Source organism: Micropterus dolomieu, linkage group LG21 (genome assembly GCF_021292245.1).
Source record: "Micropterus dolomieu isolate WLL.071019.BEF.003 ecotype Adirondacks linkage group LG21, ASM2129224v1, whole genome shotgun sequence".
Classification (NCBI taxonomy): Eukaryota; Metazoa; Chordata; class Actinopteri; order Centrarchiformes; family Centrarchidae; genus Micropterus; species Micropterus dolomieu.
This window is the reverse complement of record NC_060170.1, coordinates 23,942,353-23,954,970: the sequence shown is the minus strand read 5'-3', so window position 1 is coordinate 23,954,970 and position 12,618 is coordinate 23,942,353. Positions and strand designations below refer to the sequence as shown.

The window sequence follows — 12,618 nt, the reverse complement described above, 5'->3', positions numbered from 1 at the left end:
CACTGAAGATGTCAGGAGCTCCATTACCAAGAGCCAAAAATGTCACACCCTCAGCACAAACACCAGTCAAGGAAAATATTCTTCACAAAAAATGACTTCACAAGATTGACAGAAGTTTAACAAGTAGAAAGTGAAACTGCAAAAAATCACTCAAAGAGGAACAGTGTTGGTGAATCAGCAGTCTGACTTCTTTGTGTGATTTTACATGAAAATCATAACAAATTCAGAACTTCTGAGGGATGTACAGTAGATGCAGATAAAGGATACAGCCACGTTGTGAGTGAGGTGCAGGCTGGTTGAGATCGCTGACAGGTTGGGACAGAAACTGAGGAGAAAAAAATAAGTGAGATCAGAACAAAAGTGAGGAAAGGCTTCCTTAGAGGAATGACAAAAAACTCTCTACAGTCATGTGACTATTAAGCTGACCGCACTGAGGGCATGATTGTGTGTGTGTGTGTGTGGTCTGCACATGTGGGCCTGCAAATATGGCGTTAACACTTTACTAACTAATATTAAATAATTGAAAATCAATGATTTCTGCGAGTTGTTAAAAACTGGCCCTGACACATAAAGAAGTACTTGTGGGATGCAAACATACTGACATTAGCAACATGAGAGACACTTACAATTTAGATGCTGCAAGTCCAAGAATGATGAACAAAAAGAGCAGCCATATAATCTGTGGAGAAGCAGAGGAAAGTAAAGGTCTGATAGACTGTTGTTTTCTTAACACACACTCAGAGGTGCATAAGTGCTTCTTGAGTCTGTCGTACTCAGACTAATGCTCCATAAACAAAAACAATGCTAAAAAGCTGACCCTGACAAACAGGGCCTTGTTTGACTACACTGATCCTGTTGTTCTCTAACGTTTTTCTACACAGACCGATTAATGTTATTTTCTGTGTGGAAGTTTGTTGTTGCGCAGATTAATGTTATTTTCTGTGTGGAAGTTTGTTGTTGCGCAGATTAATGTTATTTTTTCTGTGTGGACGTTTGATCTTGCACAAAGGTGAATTCAAGAAGTTCCTGCATTCTTACTAAAAATCCATCATTTAGCAAAGAGTGAAATGACTAAGGCCAGTAAATCATGAGTTTGATAATGCTCGGTTCTCCCAGAGCAAAGTCAACTTCCTCAAAATATCAGCTGGTGCTGAGCTGCAGAGTTTCACGCTGCTCCATCTATCCACACACACACACACAGGTCTTACACAGAGAGTGATGGTGAGAGGTGTGAGGTTGGGAGGAAGCAGACAGAAGGCCACACAAAGGTAGCTGATGAAGCCATCTTCCATGTTACAGTCTGGTGTGTTCTTCACGAATGCACAGCGTTCTGCAGCACTGAGGTTCATCACAAGGCCACACTGAACACACAAACAAAATATCAGTTTTCCTACCTGTCTAAATGCCTCAACATGTAGCCACAAGCACCACAGACAAATTATAAAAAAATTTAAATTTGAACATCTCTTTCTTTTTTTATAATAATAGTGATTTATCCAGGTGAAAATAACAGATTTTTAGAGAGATGTTGAAAGACCCGAAATCCACTATGGCCCCAGGAACATCAATGATGATGCATCCCAGTGCATCCGAGAGATGTAACTTGCAGCCTGAATTTCTTGGTTAACCAGTGACATCTGGGAACAGGCCAGATGACCTCTAAGAACAGTTTGGTGACTACTGGAGAGTCAGTTGACAGCACAGAAAGACGGCATTCAGGGCATGTTGGATTAGCACCACGGTATCGTCTACCTTCTTAACCCCCAGGGGATCCCAAGAGGGGGGAGAATGAGATCCCCACCACCCAGTGGAGGTGTGCTGCGGGTGTTTGGATCCCCAAGGAGGAGGACTCGGAAAACATTTCAGCAGTTCAGAATCATCTCACTACTCAGCACATAAGATATTTTTCAGCTACTTGTTCAGCTAACGACTGACAAAGTTCCTGCTGAAGAACAATTACATCGACATTTCGGTACAGAAATGTGTCAAATTGGGTACCTCTGGCACACCTGGCTGCTTGGAGAATACAGGAAGTCACGCAACTCCTAAGAGAAGCAAAAGAAGCCAAGGGGCCTGGTGGTCCTCTCATTGAACCTTACCAACACTTATGGGTCCATACCACACAAGCTGGTTGAATAGGCTCTTCGAAGACACAATGTTCCGAGCAATATCAATATCACTTCTGGTTCAACTACATCAAAGTGACACACGTGACTGTCACAGCCTCATCAGTCCCTGGCAGCAGGTGGATACTACAAGGGCTTGAGAAGTTCATACATGGACAAGGATGAGCTTTAAACCATCATCGTTGCAGGTGGCAGAGGCACGGTTATGGCAGAAGGAGAGTGAGTGGCAACAGGGTGATCAGTCCTAGGCTACTTTCAAGCTACCAGATCAGAAAAGCCAAAGGAAAGGGGCAACAACACCTCCTCCAGAAAGAAGAGCACCCACAAGAGGAAGCTTGCAAAAAGAGGGAGGCAGACACCATTTCCATATTTATGAGTAGGTTTAAGATTTTCCTCTTTAATAAAGCATATTTAGGGCTGGCTCAAGTGAACCCTAAACCCTCCCTTAGTTATACTGCTTTAGGCCTAGACTGTCGGAAGACTTCCCACAATGCACTGAGTTCCTCTCTCCTCCCCCCCTCCATCCGTATGCATTCTTATCACATTTATGCATTTAACTAATTAAACTTCTTCCCTCTCCCGTAGTTTTGTGCTCTGCCATCCCTCCTTCTGTCACTGTCAGCAGTATTTTTGCGTCCGGGGCACTGGAATCTGGATCTGTCTTTACGGGCCGCCTACTATCCCCATGTTCCCGCATGACACCCGCAGCTACAATCATTAAGGTCCAAACACAGGAGCTACAATCACTAAGGCCCAAACACAAAAAGTGCCAGGACTGAGCACTTAGTGCAAGGTATGGGGAAATTTGGTAAGGCAGATGTATTACCTCTAGACTAGCCTTTTGGAACCATACCCTAAACCTAACAGGATGAATTAATTGTATCGACTTCGGATTAAGGCAGTGCAAAGACCTTTGCGATGCTCTACTGATGTTGTTGATGTATTGACTAGTAAGTGTGTTAACAGTTAGGCCTACAATGTTTCGAAAGAAGAAATGGTAGCACCTTTTGCAAACATTGTCAGTGCCACGGCTGTCTTTTTTTCCCCCATTTTAATGATAATTTATTATTACCACCAACATTACTATTTACATCTCTTTGTGAAACTTGCATTATCTTATTGTGTGTTCTCTGTCTTCCTGCCCCCTTTATCCTGAAATGTTTAATCCTAATTCAACCATGTAACGCAAAAGTCAAAGGCCACTTTACAAGACAGGGCCAACTCAACATTAGAGAAGTTCACATCCTGACTTCAACATTTCAGCTTCTATTTTGCACCAAAACAAAATTCACAGTTAATCACATAACCACAAACTAAACGCTAGTGGTTGTGCGGCATATGATGTTTTGCCTGTTTGGTAATCCAGGTCTGGTAAACTGTGATGCGAATTTCTCTTTTTTTTTTTTTTAAATGTTTTATTTATTGAAAAACTAAATCCGTGTGAAGTAGGACAGAAAACATACTATCACACTGTGCATCTCCCCCCCCCAGTATGAAAGTTACTATGTTGGGCAAACAACAACGCACTCTGTCAATATGTATTTGGAGAAACATAAAACCTGTTGATAACCTGCAGCAGATATTAAATCAGTAGGCAGCCAGCACACGCACGCAGAAGTAACTGCATTCCATGCGCAAAACAGTTAACATGTGTTAATTTGGTCGCTATCAAACCTCATCGTCGTTTGGAGACATCATTCATGGCTAGTGTGGCGTTTGAAGACTACCCAGACAACCTAGCTGAAGGAGTGATGACATCACACTAGCACGCCGAATACCGGTGATGTTGCTGCCAAATAATTAATAAAAAATAATTACGCTTGTTGCGCTCATCTTCCTACAGCCAGGGTTTACCTTACCATGACGTTTCACAGGACCTTTTTGCTGTTCTGCGGTTTTCAGCAAATTAGCTCAAAAGTGTGAAGCCTAATAAGTGCTTCTAAATGCAGTCCATTTGTTCACAGTAAAGGTAGCAATTGCGGAGGGTGGGAAGTTTTACAAAAAAGGGGGTAAAGTTTAACAAAAGGTTTTTAGGTGCTAGAGGGGGTGTCTAGGGGTGTCATGGACATTTTAATGCATATTTATGTTTACCTTATCCATTATTGTAGGGTCTATAGCTACCTGTTTTATAAATGGCTCATGCTGTTCACTCATTCATTCATGAATAAATATTTTTTAAATAAATATGTTTATAACCATCAGGGTCCATCTGGTTCATCATTAGCAAGGTCTGATGAATCAATGGCAGTCTACCCATTGATCTAAGAAAGGGGAGATCTTGTTTTATTGTTATTTTGAGTCATGACTGACTGCTTTTTCAAACACTGAAACTGTTTTATTCAAGGCGTGGCATTAAATTACGGCAGGGGTTACACCGATTGGATTGCTTTATGCCTTTGCATCTCTTTCATTCACCAATCTCAGTGGCCTACATCTTTCATTGGATCTGGTTATGGTTAACAATCTCGAGCTGATAAAGAACTTAACGTTAATGTTTGTTCTCATCCCCACCAACTAGGTTGATAAAATTTCACGAGATGACTGAAGCGTTTACTCTTAATTTAATCAAAATCAATGATTTTGTCATCATGCAAATATGCAAAGACATATTTAAATGTATGTGCAATTATTTATGGGGACAATTCACAATAAATGTATTGCAACAGTAGGATATTAAAATACTATAATACTATCTAATAGGGCAGGGTAGCCTCTGCTGCTCAAACACAGGTAATGAGTGGGTCTGCAGGAGGCTGCTCTCAACGCTGCTGCCTGTATACAAAGCTGGACTGGATGTGGCTTTTTTATTTCTTCCAACTAGACGCAAACGCAGACAGAATAGTCTGGTAAAGTTCAGTGATTTATTGTTCATGGAAAAAAACTTACAAGCACCTGTTGGTAGGCAACGGGATGAGCTGACAATGAACAAGGAAAATGAACTGGTATGGATGAGAATGCGCTTGGACTGCCATACCAATGAGGTATGGCAGTCCAAGTCCTTTGATCTTGCGGTCATAGTTGCACGTTTGGTACCCTGTAGACCTTTGTACTAATCCAGGTAATGCGACTGCTCTCTACCTTCGCTGAAGAGTGCAATACTATATATTTTAAGGGAGATTGGTGTGTATGTGTGATTGTGGTTACTGCCTGTGTAGATGTGAGCCAGGTTGTATGCCAAGGCTGCTAATTCCTAGTAGCCGGGTGCTCATGTAACTGCCACTTGAATAAAGTCCTCTAGTTCAGAGAGAGCACCATCTACTGCTTTCACTGCTGGAGCCAATAAGGAAATACTTGCAGCACCAGCAAGCAGAGACTACAAGGAGAAGAAAACAAGTGCTCATCACATTCTTGTTAAACTCTGTCACAGAGAACTTACTGAACTTGTTTAACGGGATCATAGTCTGACCCAGTACCTTGGTATGGCTGACATAAGCATGAAGAACCATTCCTGATCTACGAGCCACAGCAATCAAGGCACAAGGAAACAAAGGTTTGAGGTTCAAAAGTTGGTTTTATTTTCCCAAAAAAGATTATACAAAACAAGTAACAAGACAACGAATTAAACAAAACAAGTTGTTAGCTAAACAGACATGATAGAATTAGACTAAGGGGAACATATATACTTGCTGAACAAACAAACATAGGGCCAAAACTCAACACAAAGAAACCCTGAACCCCCCATGCTGTCAGAGCTCTTGGTATGCTCACTGGCTTGGGCCTCTGCATAAACCAGGCTCCGCCCTCATCCCCATCTTTTGTCAGACCAGAAAGAAGAACTCAGCTGCCAGGTAACTTAAATGCAAAAAGAAACTAATTAAAGGGACAATTCGGGATTTGTGAAATTGGGATGTATGAGGGACTTATCCATAGTCTGTGTACTACCTACAGTAGATGGCAGTCAGCGCGTCCTCAGTTTGGAGAAACAGAGAGTTGTACTGGCACAGAAGCTAAGCAATGTACTGCTGTGGACAGAGTCCGCAGCAAAACGTATTTTAGCCCACCAAAAAAATCAGCATCAGTACGAGAGTGTGCTACATTTTGAATATTTTCAGCACTTTACCTTACAGTCAGACTGCCATTTCCTTTAGAACTACATTTTCTCAACTGTAGAACTTACATATTCCTGTGCAAAAGCACAACTTAGCTGTGGACTGTATTACTCCGCCGGAGATAGGATACTGCTGTAGGCAGTGACCTCATAAATCATGTAGGCCTAGTAGTTAAGTCTGATGCCTTAGTTCAGTGGCTCATCTGATCAGTCTAACACAGACACTACTTCCACCAAGTCCTCTAAAGACCAAAAGCATAAACAATCAAACTCCTTTTAGCTCAACCCAACAATTATGTTGTAGGCTATCTCCTCACTCATGTCTCAACAGCCTCAAAGTATTTATCCTTTCTTCTTATTCTGTAATGTGTTTGAGTTGGTTAAGTATTTCGGTAGCACTTTACATTACAGCTACATTTACATTACAGAGGTAATAATTAAGTAAAACCACATAATAACCAGGTACTCGCTTGGTATTAAGAATGGGTATATCTTGGTAATATTAGACTGGAATTAATGTAACATGGTTATAGAGCAATTGGTAATAATGGGGAAACTGAGATAGGATCAAGATTGTGAGTGTGAGCGTCACATTTACACACAGCAATCATTTTAGGCAACAGCATCAAGTTCAGAAACCAGTTTCCATGTCTGGGTTTGTAAGAGGTGTCTCCTGTAAGTCTACCCTTGGGGAGCAGGCTTCTGTTATCACTGCAACATAATCATGCGGCTATCCTTCATCTAGAGTTGGGAGGAGAGTAGCAGGATTTAGTACAGTGCATCTCTTAACAGTGATGTTATGAGATGCACTGAGATGCAACACAGTGTCGTATCTCAGCCACCTGGCTGTGGAAAGAGAGATAAATCAGATAAAGATAAATCACTGACACTGCATGTAGAACCTACAAGGTCAAATCCAAATAACCCACAATTTTATGTGATGTACTGACACAGCTCTCAGGCAGTTTGGCAGCCCTGCTGCAACAGAGTCCAGTTTGGATGAAAAATAGGCTGCAGAAGGAAATCACTGGGACACACACACGCATCAGAGTATCATCCAAGTGAGCTGCAGTGTCTCAGCACATGCAGCTTATATCAAAATCTCAGGGTCAGCACTATCTTACCACTGGAACATGTTGTCTTTAAGATGTCCTCCGCAATCTAAATCTTTCGTACAGACATTCATGCCCTAGTACAGCCAAGTACATGTTGTAAAACAATGAAAGACATGACCCCCTGGACACATCACATACATTTACCCAGTACCCGATAAACCAGAGGCCCTCAGTGAGTAACATTAATTACATGACTGTGTTTCAAGATGGTATTCATGGAATTTCCATTACACTGATACTGTACAATTAAACATACAATGCTGCGACTCGTTGCCTGGAAACACCTGTGGTAGTTTCTGTGTATGCATAACCATGAATCAGGGCTGCAACATGCTAAACCACCTGTATCTATTTATTGGTAATATTCTTTACTCTGTTACATACATTTCCCTATATCCCCCTTCTTAATCATTTTGGTTAAATACTTGGTTATTACTTTAGTAATTACATAGTATTACCTGATTATTACCTCTTTATCTTCACACTATTATGCCACTATTACCATGTTATTACCAAGCTGTAACAGAGTGGTACCCAAATTTCAACTTCACTAATAGTTAAAATTATAATCCAGCACAAAAAGGACATTACAAACATCAATCACCGTGTTCTGGACAGACATATAACAAAAATTAACCTTTGCATTTTGGAACATAAAACCGCAAACTTAAACTGCTTAGTCCAGCACTGCATGATGGGAAATGTGGGCCGTATTTTAACCTACATTTCAAACTGGAGCAGAGAGCAGCACACTTTGCTCTGTCCAGGTTGCAAATAGTAGATAAATATAATGTATGTAACCTTGTGGGAGCACTGGTCAGCGATTCTGGTCCTCTGCTTTTTTCCAATGACATGTCGAGCTGTTTATAATAACCTCATGAATTTACAACGAAAGCTCTTCTGCAACATTTAAGTTAAAATGACCATCGCCCTGTGTGATGATCTGCAGGGAGGGAATTCTCTCCTGCCTATGTGTGTGTCTGATCCTCTCTGCCACTCTATTTAGACACACCTGACAAATATGTGAATTAAGTACGTAATTTAAAAATCACATTAAAAAACAGCCATGATACTATTCCTATAAATGTAGTGGATGGGTAGATCTATATATTGCATCATGTGGGAAGAAAAAAATCTGGGGAAATGAAACTCCGGCAGAACAGTGAAAAATCAAAAGTATTGGCAAGCATGGGACACATATATCATAATTTATCAGAACCAGATAATTTCATATATATTCATACATTATTTACATAGTTTATAATAGATTATCAGTGTGTTTTCTTGCCAGATTCACCGCACAGAGAAAATAGACGGCAAAACTGTTGATACAGATTGCAAGCTCGCTGTGTGCCCAACATGAGCCCACACAGAGCCGGTGCAGACAACTGCATAGATTGTACTTAGAGCTATCTTCGATCCATCAAGTAAAAAATGCACGCTTGTGCTGTAGACACAGGGTGGACGGGAAGATTGCATTAAGCGTGGTGGTGGGACAATGGTCCCTTGGAACCCTTCCGGTGCCCATGCTCTGGACTCACCAGTACCATCATAGCAGCAGTCAGCACAAATAAGGAGTTGAATAAAGGCACAGTGTCATGATTATTTTCAGCTCTCCCTGAGCAGAAAAGTCTTTGTCATTCATTTGCCTGCTTGGTTTTCCCAAACCCACCACAGGGCGGCTCCGGGTAGCAGGCAAGTACACAAGGTGTAGATTCCTGTATAAATAGTGCATTAATATTATGTGCAGCTTCTGTTCCACTGTGTCCTTAGGTAGGTAGGTAGGGGTATTGTCACAATATAACAAGTTATAGAGTGCAATTGAGTTTTGTATTACTCATTACGGGAGGACATCCCTCATTTCAGACTGACCTCAGAGTCAAATCTATATACTGTGGATCTTGCCAAACTCTGTGAGGAGTGCAATGAGGAGGAAGATGGCATAGAAGATGAGGAGGAAGATCCCGTAGGTCCGACCCAGGTGGAACCGGCACAGTGGAACAATGACGAAGGACAGGACCAAAGACAAACCAAGAGCTCCTGCAAGAATCCACGTCAATAAACCCTCTGCTTCAAACTGAGAAGGAGAAAGAGACAAAAGATGCATCATTTTCATGGGTTTCACATATGGACATGTATTTGCAACTTCAATATTTCTTTGTATGTTTAACTAAAGTGATAAACTCTTGATCTGTGTGTTTGAGGAGAAGATTACCTTCACATCCATGTGTGTATCAAGCATCTGCACCAGACATCCTAAACCTACTCCAAACAGCATGTCTGAAGGACATATAGTCAAGGACGCAGTCATTAACTGTTATACATGTTGTTTTTATACCACACCTGGATCATAAAAATAAGGATACTGAAGATGATGCCTCCAAAACAGGCAGATATGGCCATCCGTGGGTAACCCTGCCGGGCGATGGTGATGTCAGAAAAACAATCTAAAATAAAAGAGAGGAATATAGATCAAGTGTCAAAGATTTTAAGTACAAACATAAATGTTTGCAAAAAAAGACATAGGTTCACAAATATCACCTCCTATGCTGTTGCCCCAGGCCAACAGAGTCAGCCCCAACACAGTGTTGCTGAGACTCAGCACCACACCGAGCATGTGCAGAAGACTGACCACCTCAGAGGCTGCTGCACTGATCAACACAGCACTCACCACGAAGCCCAAAAGAGCAAACAGCTGGAGAGGGAAAAAGACACACTTTTACATGCACACAAGCAGCAGGACATGTTTCATCATCACAACATGAAGAAAACACATTAATCAAATCTGGTAATAAGACTTGTTTAAATAGCAGTGATTCTAATGTTAAATGAGTTCAGATGAAAAAACACTGTATAATTTTAATGCAGACTGAAATATAATATCTCAACAACTATTGAATAAATGACTATGAGATGTTGTCAGACATTCATGTTCCACATAGGAAGGAGCCTACTGAGTTTGGTGATCCTCCAACTTTTCCTCCAGTGCCATTATCAGGTCCCTACTTTTATTTGTTCAGTACTTTGGTTTATGTTGTAGTGCTAGAGTCTTATCCTCTGATATGTGACCTGAAAGTGGCACTCTTTAAACCCCAGCCGCACCAGAAAGGGTGTACATCTTGGCCAATAACTGTTCCTTTTAATCTTCCTAAATCCTTACTGAATGATATTTGGGAGGACAGTTGTTAGTGGTGGTGCAGAAGACAATGGCAGACAGGAAAAGTCCCAGCAGAAGAGTCAGCAGCAAGAGGGGAAACTGCCCTTGGATTATATAATCTCCATCTAGATATTTGTTAGGAAAAAAGGGAGATAAAAAATAGCAGGATAATGATTTGACCATATATTTCATCTGATGATGCCTGCTACAGTCTTGCTGTACTTACATATTCCAGACTGGAAGGCAAGCACACACACCAGAGGAGCAGTGATCAGATGAAGGCAGTTTAGTGGGCGTCTCCAGTTCTTGTCTTCTTTATCAGGGTCAACTACAGGGATACAGAGCAGCAGCAGGAACTCTAGAGGTATCTGATGGGTGCAGAACAGAAGTGCAAGATAATTTACTTAATTTACAAGAAATAAGTAGCTTTTCACTCCTTTGAATCGGTGTAATAAGCAGATTCATTCAGATATTGAGTTGTTTACACTTCCCTTTGTTTTTGTCTACTGTCACACACACCTTCAGTACTTTGAGGACTCTCCAGCTCCATGATTTCCTCCTCCACTCCCTGTTGTCCACCGGGTTCAGAGAGCTCAGCAGGATCTTGCTCGTGGACTCAGAGTAAGGCAGAAGTGGCCTGTACTCTGACTCTGAAACATACACACACGTGCACGTTATGGTCCTGATCGTGCAGAAACTCCTGGTGTATTTTAACTTGTACTGTGGTTATAGAAGGGTCGAATTCCTACCATACTCCTGTTGGGGAGTCCTACCAGTCAGGCAGGGGATGTCATCATCAGACGAGTCCGACGAGTCAAACTCGGCTGCAAAGAGAAAAAATATCATCACTGGCAACTGTGAATATATTACATTTGTATGTATTTATTTATATGTATTTATGTTTCTAACCTGGAATATGTACCGCGTTCTGGACACTTGAGTTCAATGAACGTTTCTGCCGGTTGTAGATGTACGCACTGATGATAACAATCAATACGTACACCACATAGAGGCTCAGGTACCCTAGAAAAAGGAAGTGTAGCAAAGTGAAGCTCAAAATGTAAATTATTGTGAACTTGGAGTAAACTGCTCTTGAAACTTGATAAAATGACTGCAAGAGGTCGCTGGCCCCATGTGCCACCAGAGAGGTGATTCACAGAAAACTATGACTAGGTGACTCTTTGAACTGCATTCTGGGATTGTTTAGGGTCATAAAATAGCTGAGCAAGAAAACACTCAGAGACAAACCACTACCCTGAAAGGCTACAAAATTCCTGTACCTATGAACTTACATTGCTTTTTTTTCTTGGCTCATGGCATAACTTTCAACTAAATGTCGTAATGTTGAAATCTGTTGATATGTAACTAAAACAAACGAAATGGCTCTGAAGCAAATGTAAGTTACTGATGCTTGGGACAGAAGAAAAAGGTCAAATCTACCAGCACTTTAGGTATATATGTGTTACATGTGATATATTGTTATTTAAAATTTGACAGTTCAATAAAAATGTACTCCAAAAAAAGGACCAACATGCAACTAACAATCTGGTCAAGAAGACAAAAACAATATAACCATATGTGTGTGTACCAAGTGTTTCGCTAAGTGTCGTGGTTCCTCTGTACAACATGAGGAAAGTCCAAAACACTGCCACCATGTAGAAGATCAAGTCACGCAGAAATGGCCGGGAGGCCACAGCAAAAGGCTTGACCAGCGCCACGCTCCCTGCTACTACTGTGGTAACAAATATACCAGCTCCTGTGGAGAGAGGGAGAGAGAGATCAAGCACGATGAGGAGAAAGGTTTTCATATTAAGAAAACTTATTATATAGTTATAGTTAGAATTATTTATTTGTGTGTGTGTGAGAGAGAATGTGCCTACCAAATAAGGCTCCGACAGCCAGCCCAGCAGTGTGTGGGTTGGAGAAAGCTGCAATGGCACTGAAGATGTCAGGAGCTCCATTACCAAGAGCCAAAAATGTCACACCCTCAGCACAAACACCAGTCAAGGAAAATATTCTTCACAAAAAATGACTTCACAAGATTGACAGAAGTTTAACAAGTAGAAAGTGAAACTGCAAAAAATCACTCAAAGAGGAACAGTGTTGGTGAATCAGCAGTCTGACTTCTTTGTGTGATTTTACATGAAAATCATAACAAATTCAGAACTTCTG

At 41.2% G+C, this 12,618-nt stretch overlaps 1 protein-coding gene and 1 pseudogene across 1 annotated transcript in view; both read right to left on the bottom strand.

Moving 5' to 3' along the window:
- Positions 1 to 1,349, bottom strand: part of LOC123959901 — a 5,197-nt pseudogene extending 3,848 nt beyond the window's left edge.
- Positions 1,350 to 7,084: 5,735 nt separating this feature from the next.
- The window catches only part of LOC123960666 (mitochondrial sodium/calcium exchanger protein-like), a 7,489-nt gene continuing 1,955 nt past the window's right edge, over positions 7,085 to 12,618 (bottom strand). The window contains 11 exon segments of the mRNA XM_046035565.1: positions 7,085 to 9,366; positions 9,505 to 9,569; positions 9,656 to 9,736; positions 9,831 to 9,984; positions 10,450 to 10,571; positions 10,673 to 10,814; positions 10,966 to 11,096; positions 11,196 to 11,270; positions 11,356 to 11,469; positions 12,035 to 12,202; positions 12,327 to 12,519. Coding sequence (XP_045891521.1) covers positions 9,175 to 9,366; positions 9,505 to 9,569; positions 9,656 to 9,736; positions 9,831 to 9,984; positions 10,450 to 10,571; positions 10,673 to 10,814; positions 10,966 to 11,096; positions 11,196 to 11,270; positions 11,356 to 11,469; positions 12,035 to 12,202; positions 12,327 to 12,519 — 1,437 coding nt within the window. The 3' untranslated portion in view covers positions 7,085 to 9,174.